The sequence below is a fragment of the Hipposideros armiger genome, unplaced genomic scaffold (genome assembly GCF_001890085.2).
Source record: "Hipposideros armiger isolate ML-2016 unplaced genomic scaffold, ASM189008v1 scaffold_1506, whole genome shotgun sequence".
NCBI classification, from domain to species: Eukaryota; Metazoa; Chordata; class Mammalia; order Chiroptera; family Hipposideridae; genus Hipposideros; species Hipposideros armiger.
Genome location: NW_017732856.1, coordinates 192,111 through 206,760, shown reverse-complemented (window position 1 = coordinate 206,760; position 14,650 = coordinate 192,111). Strand labels below are relative to the sequence as shown.

Here is a 14,650-nt window from a genome sequence, read left to right as displayed (position 1 = left end):
TCACTGGCCCATGTGAGAATGGAACTGGAGACCCTGTTGCTCAGAGGTCGCGCTCTTAACCAACTGAGTCACTCGGCTGGCCCTGCATCTGTCGATAGGACCGTATGATTTTTGTTTTTCCGTTGGTTTATGTGGTGTATCATGTTAATTGATTTGCTTATATTGAACCAGCCCTTGCACACTAGGAAGGAATCCCACTTGATTGTGGTGTATGATGTTTTAATGTATTGCTGAATTTGGTGTAATAATATTTTGTTGAGGATTTTTGCACCTGTGTTCATTAGTTCATTGGCCTATAGTTTTTTGTTGGTTTGTTTTTGTAATGTGTTTGTCAGGTTTTAGATTCAGGGTAATGGTGGCTTCCTAAATGAGCTTGGGAGCTTTCCCTCCTCTTGAATTTTTTTGAAATAATTTGAGAATAAGTGTTAATTCTTTTTTGGATGTTTGGTAAAATTCACCTGTGAAGCCATCTGGTCCAGGACTTTTATTTGTTGGGAGCTTGTTGATTAGTGATTCGATTTCATTGGTACTAATCATTCTGTTCAAATTTTCTTTTTGATTCAACCTTAGAGTATTGTATGTATACTAGGAATTTATCCATTTCTTCTAGATTGTCCATTTTATTTTGTTCACGTATAGTTGCTCATAGTAGTTTCTTAAAGTTTTTTTTTTTTTTAAATTTCTGTGGTGTCTGTTGTCACTTCTCTTTCATTTCTGATTTTCTTTTTTGGGTCTTTTCTCTTTTTTTTTTTGATGAATCTGGTTAAAGATTTGCCAATTTTGTTTATATTTTCAAAGCTCTTGGTTTCATTGATTTTTTTTGTATTGTTTCTTTTTGTTTCCATGGTGAAAAAAGCTTATTAGAAGAGATAGTACACTCCAAAGAATTAGGAGCGGGCCAAGCACAAAGAAAAGCGGCTCAACGCCATTATTAGGAGAAAAAGTACACTCCAAAGAGTTTGCAACAGGCCCTGAGCATAAGCAAGGCTCAAGAGGCTCAAGACTCAAGGTGCTCAATGGCTCAAAGGGCTCAAGGGGCTCAGTGCTCAATGCTCAAGTTGGCATTATTAGGAGAAAAAGCACACCAAATGGTTTTGAGCAGGCCCTTTTGTATTGTTTTTTAAGTCAGTATTTTGTTTATTTCCACTCTGATCCTTTTTATTTCCTTTCTTGTACTCACTTTGGGCTTTGTTTACTGCCCTTTTTCCAGTTCCCTTAGGTGTAAAGTTAGACTGTTTATCTGAGATTTTTCTTATTCAAGCACGCCAGCGTTGCTATGACTTTCCCTCTTAGGACTGCTTTCTCTGTGTCCCATAGGTTTTGGGTCACTGTGTTTCGTTTTCATTTGTCTCAAGGTATCCTTTGATTCCTTCCTTGATCTCGTTGTTGACCCACTCGTTATTAGGTACCATGTTATTTAGCCTCCATGTGTTTGTGTTTTTTTAGTTTTTTTCTTGTAATTGATTTCTAGTTTCATATCATTGTGGTCAAAGACACTTGATATGACTTCAGTCTTGTTTAATTTATTGGGACTTGTTTTGTGGCCTAACGTGGTCTATCTTGGAAAATGTTTCATGTGCACATGGAAATAATGTATATTCTGCTGCTTTGGGTGAAATGCTCTAAAAGTATCAATTAAAACTATCTTGTCTGTCTAGTACATCATTTAAGGCTGCTGCTTCCGTGTTGATTTTCTGTCTAAAGGATCTGTCCATTGATGTCAGTAGGGTGTTAACGTCCCCTGCTATGATTGTGTTACTGTTGATCTCTACCTTTATGTTGGTCAGTATTTGTTTTTTGTTTTTTTAATTGAGGAATTGGGGGATGGGAACAGCACTGGGGAATTGGGGGAAGGGGAACAGACAAGTTGCTGTCCTTTTGTTCTTCAGTCTAGTTGTGGAGGACGTTGCTTCACTGGCCCAAGTTGGCACCATTATTGCGCTCTTCCTGGGTGAGGCAGATCAGTCACCGGCTTCTGGACGGCCGCTTACGCTGGCTGCTGGCTACATACGGTAGCCCATGGCAACCCACTGCAGCAGGGGCTGCAGCCTGCACCGTCGCCGGCAACTCACAGCAGCCCAGCTCCAGGTTGAGCTGTTGTTCAGCATCTTAGCTATAGAGGGCAGTGTCACTGGCCCGCCTATGTGGGATCCAAACCGGGGTGCTCTGGCGTCCCAAGCCAGTTCTTAACCATCGCGCCACTCAGCCGGCCCGGTCAGTATTTGTTTTATATATTTAGGTGCTCCTGTGTTGGGTGCATAGATGTTTATTAGGGTGATGTCCTCTTGTTGTATTGATCCTTTGTTGTTACATAATGTCCTTCTTTGTCTCATTATAATCTTCATTTTAAAGTCTATTTTGTCTGATACAAGTATTGCTACTCTAGATTTTTTTCTTGTTACCATTTGTGTGAAATATCTTTTTCCATCCCTTTACTTTCCATCTGTGTGTCTTTGCATCTGAGGTGGGTGACTTGTAGACAGCATATGTATGGGTCTTGTTTTCTTACCATTCAGCCCTCATGTTTTTTGATGAGAGCATTTAATCTATTTACATATAAAATGATTATTGATAGATACATAGTTATTGGCCATTTTATCATTTATATTTTGATCTTCGTTTGTTTGTTTTCTCCTTTCTTCTGCCTAAAAAGGTCCTTTTGGGGCCGGCTGAGAGGCTCAGTTGGTTAAGAGGTAGCTTAAGAGTGTGAGCTCTGAGTAACAGGGCAGCCGGTTCGATTCTCAGATGGGCCAGTGATGCTGCGCCCGAGCTGAGCTGCCACTGAGCTGCCAACAGGTGACAGCATGGCTCAGTTGGTGAGAGCACATGCTCCTAACAACAAGACTGCCTATTCAATGGTGGGCTACGCCCTCCCGCAGCTAAGACGGAAGGAACTCAGCACCTTGAGCTGAGCTGCTGTCTGGATGGCTCAGTGGATAGAGCGTGCGCTCTTAACCACAAGGCTGCCGGTTTTACTCCCTCGTGGGATGGTGGCTACACCCACCCGCAACCAAGATTGTAACACAGCATCTTGAGCTTAGAGGCCACGAGCTGTTGATGGGCAGCCAGATGGCTACTGGCACCCTCCACAACTAAGATAGAAGAACAGCAACTTGGCTGCCCCCCCTCCCCAATTCCCCAACACTGTTTCCCTCCCCCAATTTCCCAATTAAAAAAAAAAAAGGTCATTATAACATTTCTTGTAATACAGGCTTGGGGGTAGTGAATTCCTTTAGCTTTTTCTTGTCCGGGAAGCTCTTTATCGCTCCAATTTTAAATGATAGCCTTGCTGGGTAGAGTAGTCTTGGTTGTAGGCCCTTGTTTTTCATCACTTTGAATATTTCCTGCCAGTCTGTTCTGGCCAGCAGCGTTTCTGTTGAGAAATTAGGCAACAGTCTTATAGGGGTTCTCATATAAGTTACTAGTTGCCTTTTTCTTGTTGCTTTTAGGATTCTCTCTTTGTCTTTAACCTTTGCTATTCTAATTATAATATGTGTTGGTATGGGCCTGTTTGGGTTCTTGTTTAGGATTCTCTGTGCTTCCTGGGCTTGTATGAGGCGTGGGAGTTAAGTTTGCGAACCCATCCTAGAAAAAGTGCTACATACCTCATTGCTGAATATCACTGTGGTTATCTTCGAAGTACTCCCCTTGGGAAGCTATGCACTAACGTCAGCATCTAGTCCACCCTTCAAAGCAATTTTGGAACTCTTTTTCTGGAATGGCCATCAGAGCTGTTGCCGTATTACCCTGGATATCCCGAATGTCATCAAAATGTCTTCCTTTCAGTATTTCCTTTATCTTTGGGTAAAGAAAGAAGTCATTGGGGCTAGATCAGGTGAGTGGGGAGGGTGCTCCAATAGAGTTATTTGTTTACTGGCTAAAAACTCCCTCACAGACAGTGCCGTGTGAGCTGGTGCATTGTCGTGATGCAAGAGCCATGGATTGTTGGTGAAAAGTGCAGGTTATTTTCATCTAACTTTTTCATGCAGCCTTTCCAGCACTTCCAGATAGTAAACTTGGTTAACTGTTTGTCCAGTTGGTACAAATTTATAATGAATAACCCCTCTGATATCAAAAAAGATTAGCAACATCATTTTGACTCTCGATTTGGACTGACAGAACTTTTTTGGTCGTGGAGAATTGGCTGACTTCCATTTTGTACTTGATGCTTTGTTTCAGGGTCATATTGATACACCCATGTTTCATGATCAGTGATAACACGGCCCAAAACATCACCTTGCCCCACCAAAAGGCCTTGGCAAACTTCGACTCTCCTTTGCTTTTGTTCATTGGTGAGCTCCTTCAGGACCATTTTTGTACACACCTTTCTCATGCCAAGATTTTTAGTTGAGATTTTCCTGTTTCTATATCGATGTTACTTGTTGTACTGTGTTTCTCACAGTCAGCTGATGATTTTGATGCGCAATTCAACAAATTTTTGCGATGTTTTCGTCAGTTCTGCTCGTTACTGTCTGCTCTGACTTGTCTTCATCAGTGATGCATTCTTTCCTGTCAAAAAAACATTTAATCCATTTGTACACTGCCGTTTTCTTCATGGCACTAACCTCATAAACTTGGATTAACATGTCCCTGACTTCACTTGCACTCTTGCCAAGTTTAACAAGACATTTAATGTATGTTAGTTGCTGTAATTCAAGCTGAGACACTCGTGATGGCACACAAAAACATGCAGCAACAATAATGAACGCCACTCAGCACAACACCACCACATGTTGCCATGAACACAGCTGTGAGACACCAATATACTAAGGCTATGGAACCTTACTGAGCTTTTTGTTCAGTGCTGCCAGTGTTAGTACATGGTGGCAAGTTTACAAACTTAATTGTCAGACCTAGTATGTCTGTTTCCTTCGCCAGGTTAGGAAGGTTTTTCAGTCATTATTTCTTCCAACAGGTTCTCAATCCCTTGCTTTCTCTCTTTTCTTTTCTGGTATCCCTGTGATGCGAATGTTGTTATGCTGGATGATGTCCCAGAGGTCTCTTAAGCTATCCTCATTTTTTTGGATTTTTTTTCTTTTCCTTTTGTTGTTCTGTTTGGGTGTTTTCTGCTACTTTGTCTTCCAAATCACTTGATTTGATCCTCTGCTCCATCTAGTCTGCTGGTGATTCCTTCTAGTGCATTCTTCATTTCAGTTATTGTATTCTTCACTTCTGACTGGTTTGTCTTTATGGTTTCTGTGTCCTTTTTTGTGCTTGCTATCCCTTGTTGAAGTTCTCATTGAGTTCTTTGAGCATACTGATAACTATCGTTTTGGTCTGTGTCTCTGGTAGGTTGCTTACCTATGTTTTGTTTAGTTCTTTTTCTGGAGTTTTCTCCTGTTCTCCTATTTGGGACATATTTCTTTGTTTCCTCATTTTTGCTATCTCCTTGTGTTTGTTTCTTTGTATGAGGCAGATCTGCTATGTATCCTAGTGTTGGCCAGTTGCCCTTATGTGGTAGTTGTCCTGTGGGGCCCTGGCACAGTCTCCCTGGTCACCTGCTCCAGCTGCTTCAGGAGTGTCCCTTGTGTGGTTGTGTGTGCCCTCCTGTTATAGTTTAGCTTTGTTTGGTATTGGTACATCAGTGGGTGTGATTCACCCTCAGGCTGATTGGCTGTGGGGTTTGGCCATGTCTGCAGCTTCTGGGCTGCTGTGCGGGGGGCTTACCCCATTGAGTAGGATTCACCCCAGCATGCTCTGGTGCCTTTGAGATCTCCCTTTTTGTGTGCCATTTCTGGAGCTAATTAGATGGTTCTCTGCTATGGTCTGAAGCCAGCCTCCAGATATGTTGGTTCTTGGGCTTCTTGGAAGGGGCTCTGGTGCAGGCCCAGGTTACCCACTGCCTGTGACCAGCTGGGGACTACTTGGTAGGCGCTACAAAACGATCTGTAGTTTTTCACTGCCAGTGCTAAACCTGGAGGCATGTGAGAGATGCTACGCTGTGAACTGAGGACAGCTGCCACCAGTACAGGGCTTGGGGTAGCTCCACAAAAAGCCAGGACGCCTTGAGGCCTGCTGTCACCTGCTGGCTCCCTTAAAGCTCAGCTGCTGATAAAGCCTCCTGCGCTATTTATGTTGGGTGAGGCAGGGTCTCAGGGAGACAATAGAGTGGGAAGAGTTTTGTTCACCAGTTTAATGTAGATTCTGGTTTGGTGCCAGTGCTGAGACTGGAGCTACTCAGGAAAAGTCTCAGAGTCCCCCTTGGCCAGTTGTTACCCACCTGGTGCCTTGGACTTCAGAAGTTTTCCAAGAAAGAGTGCAATGCAGCCCTTTCCACGAGAGGGATGGCTGCTAGCTGAGAAAGTGCCTCTGGTGGTGAGGGAGTTGGGTGGGGCGGGATCCCAGTGAGTCAGCAGGGTGGAGCCTTGAAGCTCACCAGACCAATCAAGTTTAATTTGGCCTTAAGAATAGGGGGCGCGCTCAACACATTAATGATGGTGGCTGCCTGCCTGGTTGCATGGGAGGAGGACCCCATACAGGGAAAATGGCAACTGCCCTCCAGCCCTGGCCTCCAAGCCACATAACCTCAGTGTGCTCCCTGTATGCCTCTGATGCACTGGCTGAGTCACCACCTCTCCTGGAGCCTCAGGTGAGTGCCCGCGAGCTAGTGAATCTGTGCACAGGCCATCTAAGAGAACATCTGGGTTTCCCGTGGCCTTCTGGCCCACCTGGATGGTTGGAATCCCCACTGTATTTCACAGCCAGATATTGTGGGGGCCCCTCTTCAAGGCACTAGTACCCCGGGCTGGGGAGCCAGAAGTGGGGCTAGGGTCCTTTGCTCCTCCATGGGGAACCTCTGCCATCAAGGTATCCCTCCCAGTTCTCACCTGCCACACAAAAGTTTGGGACCAGCCTGGTTTGCATCTCCACCCCTCCTACCAGTCTCGAAGTGGCTTCTTGTTTATATCCTTAGTTAGAAAACTTACGTTCAGCTAGATTTAGATGGTTCTCCAGGTTGATCTATAGTTTAGTTTTAATTTTAATGTGTTCATGGAAGGAAGCAGGCACAGTGTTTACTCTGCCATTTTGGATCTCCAGGAAATATTCTTTATATGATTTCTGTCTCTTCAAATTTATTAAGAATTGGTCCATAATCCAGAATATAGCCTATCATGGTACATGTTTTGTATGCACTTGAGAAGCAAGTGTATTTTGTTTCCAGTTGTGTGGAATGTTCTACAGATCTCATTAGGTCAAGTTTGTTGATAACATTATTCAATTCTTCTATATCTTTATGGATTTTTTATCTACTTGTTTTATTAATTTTTGAGGAAGGCATGTTGTAATCTCCAGCTATAACTTTGGGTTAGTGTGTTTCTCTGAATTTATATAATTTTTTGTTGTATGTATTTTGAAACTGTTTTATTAGGTGCATAAATGCTTAGGTTTGTAATGTTTTATTGATAAAGAAGTAACTCCTTTATCATTATAAAGACTTTTTTATTGTCATGGGTAAACCTAGGTTTCACTAACGAGGCAGTTAATACAGGCACTAGGGAGACAGAGTGAGTTCCTACGGTGGAATCGCTAACTGAATCAGTGCTCTGGGTTCTTAAACTTTTTGTGTTTAGATTCTCTTAACATCTTAAATTATTGAGGATCCGAAAGGGCTTTGGTTTACAATGGGAATGTCTTTCAGGACTTATAGCAGAAATTCAAACTAATAAATTAAAAAAATATATTCACCCTTTTAACAATTAAATTATTACATGTTAATACAAGTAACATATTAATGAAAAATAACTTGTTCAAAAGAAAAGAAAATATGAGAAGAGTGGCATTTTTATATTTCTGCAAATATTTTCAGTATTTTGTTTAATAAGAACTAGAATCTTATATGTATTTTTGCATTTAGTAAGTTAGGATATGGTGTTTTGGTTGAAGTATATGAAGAACGTTTGGCATACACAGATATATAGTGAGAAAAGGTAGGATTTTGGAGGACCCCAGGTGTTTTTGGACCACAAATTAGAGAATCATTTCATTGTGGAGTTATTATAGTTTAGCCTCTATGATATGTATTTCCAATATCATATACTGGCCATCATACTTCCATTTATAAAAATCTCCCAGATTTGTAGTATATGTCTCCACCTGTAGTTTTTTCTTGTTCTTTGTTATACAATTCTTGGTCTATCATTATTGACTTCAGTGGTATTTTTGATACCTTTATACATAAGATCAAGGGTAACTGTTAGGCTGAGTAATGGCCCCCAAAGGTATCCAGTTCCTAATTCCTGCAAATGTGAATGTTATTTCATATGACAAAAGGGACTTGGAAGATATATATGTTAAAGATCTTGTGATGGGGAGATTATCCTGGATTATCCAGGTGCTATAAATGTAATCACAAATGTCCTTATAAGAGGGAGGCAGAGGAGAATTTGACATAGAAGAGCAGAAATTGAAATGACAGTGAGAGTAGAGATTAGAATGATGTGACAAACTAAGGAATACCAGTAGCCACCAGAAGCTGGAAGAAGCAAGGAAGTAGATTTTTCCCTGAAACTTTAGAAGGGAGCGTGACCCTTTTGGTACCTTGATTTAGTACTGTAGGATTCGGTTTGGATTTCTGGCTTCCAGAACTGTAATAGAATAAAAATCTGTTGTTTTAAGCCACAAAGTTTGTGGTAATTTGTTACAGCAGCATATGGAAATTACTATACATGCTATGACAAATCAGTTCTAAATGTGGTATGACTTTATCTTTGGTAGAGATTGGTTCTTGTCATCATCATGATATGGATTCAAATTGTATTTTTTAAGGGATATTATAATATTGTATAATATCCTCAAAATCATGAGGAAAATAAAAAATTCTTCAGGTTTCCTGCCGAAGTCCTATTATGCAATAGTATTTCTAATCTTCAACTTTGTTATTTTAAGACTGATATCTGACCTAAATAGTTGCTAAACTTTGTCTATTTTTCTTGTAAATATTAAGGCCCCAAATCAAATGATTTAGGGCAAACTTACTTAGCCCCTTTTTGGAGGGAGGACACCTGTTAATTCAGATTAATGAAGCATTCTTGATTTAATTATAGTTATTAAGGTAAATTTTAGAGGAACAAACTATGGTAAAAGTGTATTAATATAGAATATGGATTCTTTTCTGAATGTAAATATATACTGCAGAGCATATAAATGTTTGGAGAAGTAAGGGGACTAAACTTTGTCTTGGCACCAAACCTTATTATCTAAAATAAAATACAATTCTCTTACTTGTATGGATAACTATTTGTTTCAAAGTTAGTTATTCTGCCAGGGACTCATAGCACATAGTACAGTGCCTTGTGCTTTCATGAGAGTTGATGGAAGTTTTGAATTTTGATCTGTTTTAAGCATCTGAAAATATCGAAGTTAGATAAAAATACTGTAAAATATAATAAAGATTTCTGGAATAGCTCTGGTCCTCTCTTCTTCCCTTCTCTTCTCTTTCCTTCCCATTACACACACATACACAGATTAGGTAACATATGATTAATATTTTTAAAACATATATTAGCCAACATAGTATTTGTATCATTAAAATATATATTAGCTAACATGATTTGTGTTATTAAAATGTATGTTAGTTAACATGATTTGTATTATTAAAATACATATATTAGCTAACATGATTTGTATTGGTAAAATATATGTATGTACTAACCTTGTTTCTAAGGCTATTAGTTATTGGTATGGTACCAGAGCTTCATGCCATCAAACAACTTACATATTTTGTTTATTTGAACAATTACCTAGTGCAGGGACCAGTAAACTGATTTGTTTAGGGTAAATCCAGTTTATTCCCTCCCCATTTTTGCAAATAATGGTTATATGGGAATGTAGCAGTTTACATAGTGCTATGGCTGCTTTCACCACTGTAGTGATATAGTTGAGTAATTATGACAGAGACCATATGGCCTGCAAAGCTTAAAATATTTACTCTCTGGTTCTGTCCAGAACAAGTTTGACGACCCCTCATGTAGTGTTATACAAACATTTATTTCAAAAAATTTTTAAACTGTTCTTGGGATTTCACACCATTCCTCCAACTACTTACAGTAACTTTTTTTTTAAAGATAATTTTTCTGGAGGTTGATTTGCTGACATTTCTGAAAAAGCCAGAAATTGTGAGGAATTGGGTTGTGCAGATTGTATGATGATACAAATTCTGCAAGTTTATGGCTTCATTTCTTTATATCTTTAGCATATATAGAGAGATTAGCTTGTGTAAGAAATTATGCAAGAAGCTCCATTAGAGGTTTTGTATTCTGACACTGCAGTATTATTTTGACGCTAACCACTTGGAGTCAAGACTGCCCTCACTTCACATGCCACTGGCAAGTGGATCCCTATTCTACCCGCACTTTTGACCATCTGATCACTAATCGGGGGGGTTTCCACAACCCCTGTCAGGTTTGATAATTTACTAGAGTTACTCACAAAATTCAGGAAAACACTATCTGATGATTACGGTTTTATTTTAAAGGATACAGATCAGGACCAGGCAAATGAAGAGACACATAGAGTGCAGTCTTGGACGGTCGCAAATACAGAGTTTCCGTGCCCTTTGTGAAATCTGGGTCTGTCATCCTCCTAGTACATCATTGTATTCACCATCAGGAAGCTCAACCGAATGCCGATGTCCAGGGTTTTTATCAGATGTATGCATAATTGATCAAATCGTTGGCCACATGATTGAATTCAATCTCTAGCCCTCTTCCCCTACCCAGAGATTGGGTGACTCAAAGCCTCAACCCTCTCATCCCATTGTTGGTCTTTCTGGTGACCAGCCTCCGTCCTGAGCCATCATGTTAGCATAAAAGACACCTGTATCACTGGGGAGCTCCAGGGGTTAAAAGCTCCCTCCTAGGAACCAAGGACAACAGCCACATTTTCTCTTTTATACAACAGATACCAAATTCCAGGTTTTATGGACTGAAATAAATTAATAAGAACCAAGGGATAATAATATATTTGTTTTATGGTTGAGTCTGATTTAATTCTGTTCATGTTGAAGTTTGTATAAAAGTCATTGGAGGATTGCTTTGTCAGTTTGTTTTATAAACAGTTTTTGCTGCCATAGAACACTAGATCAAAAGATGTAGTTTGTAGGAAGTTTCTCAAAAACAATTCTTCATGTATGATACATGAAGTGTGGTGTATATTTATATTAAGTAGATTTCTCAAATTGATAATTCTATCGAAGAATAGTATTTTAGATAACTGAAATTCCCTGTTTTAATCATATTAATAGAAATCTTTCTAACATGTGCCTTGTTTTATCTTTCTTTAAGGATTTTTATTAAAATATAGCTAATATACATTATTATATTAGTTTCAGGTGTACACCATAGTTACTCAACATTTAAATACCTAAAGAAGTGATCACCATGATAAATCCAGCAACCATCTGACACTGTACAATGCTATCACAATATTATTGACGTCCCTATGCTGTACATTACATCCCTATGACTTACTTGTTTTATACCTGGCTATTTGAACATCTTATTCCGTTCACCTTTTTTCCCCCAACCCTTTAAAATTTTTTCAATTATACTTGTCATTCAGTATTATATATTAGTTTCAGGTATACTGCACAGTGGTTAGACATTTATATAATTTAAGAAGTGATCCCCCTGACTAGTACCTACGTGGCACTATACAGTTATTGCTGTCTTATTGACTAATTTCTGTGTGCTTTACATCCCCATGAATATTTCATAACTACCAATTTATTTGTACTTCTTAATCCCTTCACCTTTTCCACTTCACCCCTAACCCTTCTCTCATCTGGCAACCATCAGCTTGTTCCCTGCATCTGTGAGTTTGTTTTTGTTTTGTTAGCTTTTTTGTTGTTGTTGTTTAGATTCCACATATAAGTGAGATCATATGGTGTTTGTCTTTCTCTGTCTGACTTAATACCTTCCAGATTCATCCATGTTGTCGCAGATGCTAAGATTTCATTCTTTTTTATGGCTGAGTAGTATTCCATTGTATATACGTACCAAAATTTCTTTAATCATCTATTGATGGGCACTTAGATTGCTTCCATATGTTGGCTGTTTTAAATAATGCTGTAGTGAACATAGGGGTGTATATCTTTTCAAATTAGCGTTTTGATTTCTTTGGATAAATACCCAGAAGTGGAATTGCTGGGTCATAAGGTAGTTCTATTTTAATTTTTTGAGGAACTTCCATTCTGTTTTCCATAGTGGCTATATCAATTTGCAATCACACCAATGGTCCTCGAGGGTTCCCTTTTCTCTACATCCTTGCCAACACTTGTTGTTTGTTGATTTATTGATGATAGCCATTCTGACGGTTGAGGTGATCTCATTGTGATTTTAATTTGCATTTCTCTGATGAATTAGGACATTTGACATCTTTATATGTCTATTGGCCATCTGTATGTCCTTTTGGAGAAATGTCTTATGTATGTTTTCTTTTGATCCAGAAAACAGAAACTACTCTAGGTATTTTAAGTAGAAATTAGGGCTCCATGAATAACTCCCAGAACTCTTAAGAACAGACCCACTAGGGAAACTGTGACTTCTGATGATACCATTGGAATTATTGAGTATAAGAACCTGATTCAGGTATTTCAAACCAAGAGTTAGAAAGTTTCTGGGGCTGGCTGAGTGGCGCATTGGTTAAGAGTTGGCTTGGGATGCCAGTTCTGAGCAGCAGGGCCCTGGTTCAGATCCCATATGTGGGCCAGTGACGCTGCGCCCTCTACAGCTAAGATGGTGAACAGCAGCTCGACCCGGAGCTGGGCTGCCGTGAGTTGCCGGGAACAGCGTAGGCTACAGTGAAGCTGCAGTAGACTGCCATAAGCTACTGTGAGTGGCTGGGAGCTGGCGTGAGTGGCCGGCAGCCAGGGTGAGCTGCCAAGAGTCACCGTGAGCGGCTGTCTAGTGGCCGGTGACCGATCTGCTTCACCTGGGAAGAGCGCAATGACAATACCAACATGGGCCAGTGAAGCGATGTCCTCTACAACTAGACTGAAGTACAAAAGGACAGCAACTTGTCTGTTCCCCTTCCCCTATTCCCCAATAAAATCTTAAAAAAAAAAAGTTTCTGTCACTGTGGTGGCTACCTGAGCTGCCTCTTGACACTCAACACAGCTGGTGGTTGGGCACTGGAACTTGGGGTCCAGCTGTTGCCTCCACTGCAGTTGTCTGTCAACACCCAAAGAATTAGAGAAAGGATACTGGAGCAACACTTTGAAAAAAACATCTCATTGCTCAACTTGCTTGGCAATAGAAAATAATGTAAAGGGGTGGTAAGTGATCTCCACCTCGCTTTCAATTTTCATATTCCATGAACATGTATTTCATTGACAAATCCAAAATTGCATCCAGGAACCTAGCTGTAGGAATGATTGGGCAATGTTGTTTTTAGCTTTCGTTTTTAGCTTCTGTAGAACTGAGAAGGTACTCTTGGGGTCTGGGTGGGCAGGGTGTAATGAAGCTTGAGTGAGTTAGTTTTGCAGCATTAATTTTGCAGCATGCATTGACATTCTCTGCACTCCTCCAGTACTTCAAACACTTAACAAATGCTGCATTTACTGTGGAGCATTGTGTTTTCATTGTAGGTGGGGAGCTTTGGAAGGCAGCATATGTTACTCAGTTTTTAAAATTCTAGAACCTAGCACTAAACCTATATAGACTAAGCATTGAGTTTTTGATAAATAATTTCATTTGGGAGGGGTTGTTTTGTATGCTATTAAATATGATATATGGAAATATTTAATAAACACTTTATCAGAGTAAAAAAGCTCAGTGGGCATGTAGTTCGGATGGCATTGAAGGAGTGACATTTAAGTTGGGATTTGCAGGAAGGCTGTGTATTTATCATGTTAACGTGGAGTGAAATGCATTCTAGTCTGAGGTAATGGCATTAGACAAAGACATGGGTGGCTTGTTCCAGGTGACAAGAAAGTAGTGTGGAATGTTTAGAATGGGGAATGTACCTGGAATTTAGTTTGGAAAAATAATTCTGGAATTCTAAATTATCATCCATTTTTCTTTGGTTTGGTTTCAGTCATGAAGCTGAATGATGGCTTGTGTTGTCTTAGGGGAGTAGATGGTATCCTTTTGCTTTTTCTCTGCCTCAGAATCTGCTTGGTGCTGGAACTATACAGTTCCTGAATCAGAGCAACACGCTTCGGAGACACACTGTCAATCTTCCTGAACCATTGTCAGATGGCAGACTGACATGATTAAGTCCTGAAGCAAAGGAAAGACAGTATTTTTTGAAAACTGGAGAATCTGTTCTTTGCTTTCAAAGTAAACAACAGGTTATCCTCCTCTCTTCAATAAGCTTTTTGGAGAAAAAAATCACCCAAATCCACATTCGGCCTCAGATGGTCTGTTTGTGGTGTTGAGGAAGCAAACCTCCAATCTCCTCCCTGTTGATCATAAAGTTGAAGCTAAACCAGTTTTCAGTTCTGTCCCAATTAATAGTATAATAAGGGAATGTTCTCATCTCACTTAGAGTAAGGACCGCCTTTTTCAGAAAGAGACTTTGGAACCCTCCTTCTCATAGCTTGATTATAAACAGCTAGTTTGTGAATCTCTTTCAGACCATGTGTTCTTTTGGTTGTCTGTAAGCCATTCACCAGGCTGTATACCTTGAGCCTCTTAATTGGTTTCTGAGC

General features: G+C 39.9%; 1 protein-coding gene across 11 annotated transcripts in view; it reads left to right on the top strand.

Annotated features, from left to right (window-relative positions):
• Positions 1 to 14,650, top strand: part of ABI1 (abl interactor 1) — a 118,880-nt gene that overhangs the window by 51,294 nt on the left and 52,936 nt on the right. The window contains exon 1 of one of the 11 annotated variants that reach the window (XM_019634129.1): positions 10,479 to 10,649. The exons of the other annotated variants lie outside the window; for them this stretch is intronic. Within the exon in view, the coding sequence (XP_019489674.1) occupies positions 10,497 to 10,649 (153 nt within the window). The 5' untranslated portion in view covers positions 10,479 to 10,496. Of the gene's footprint in view, positions 1 to 10,478; positions 10,650 to 14,650 lie in introns of those variants that run through there. 11 annotated transcript variants of the gene reach the window in all.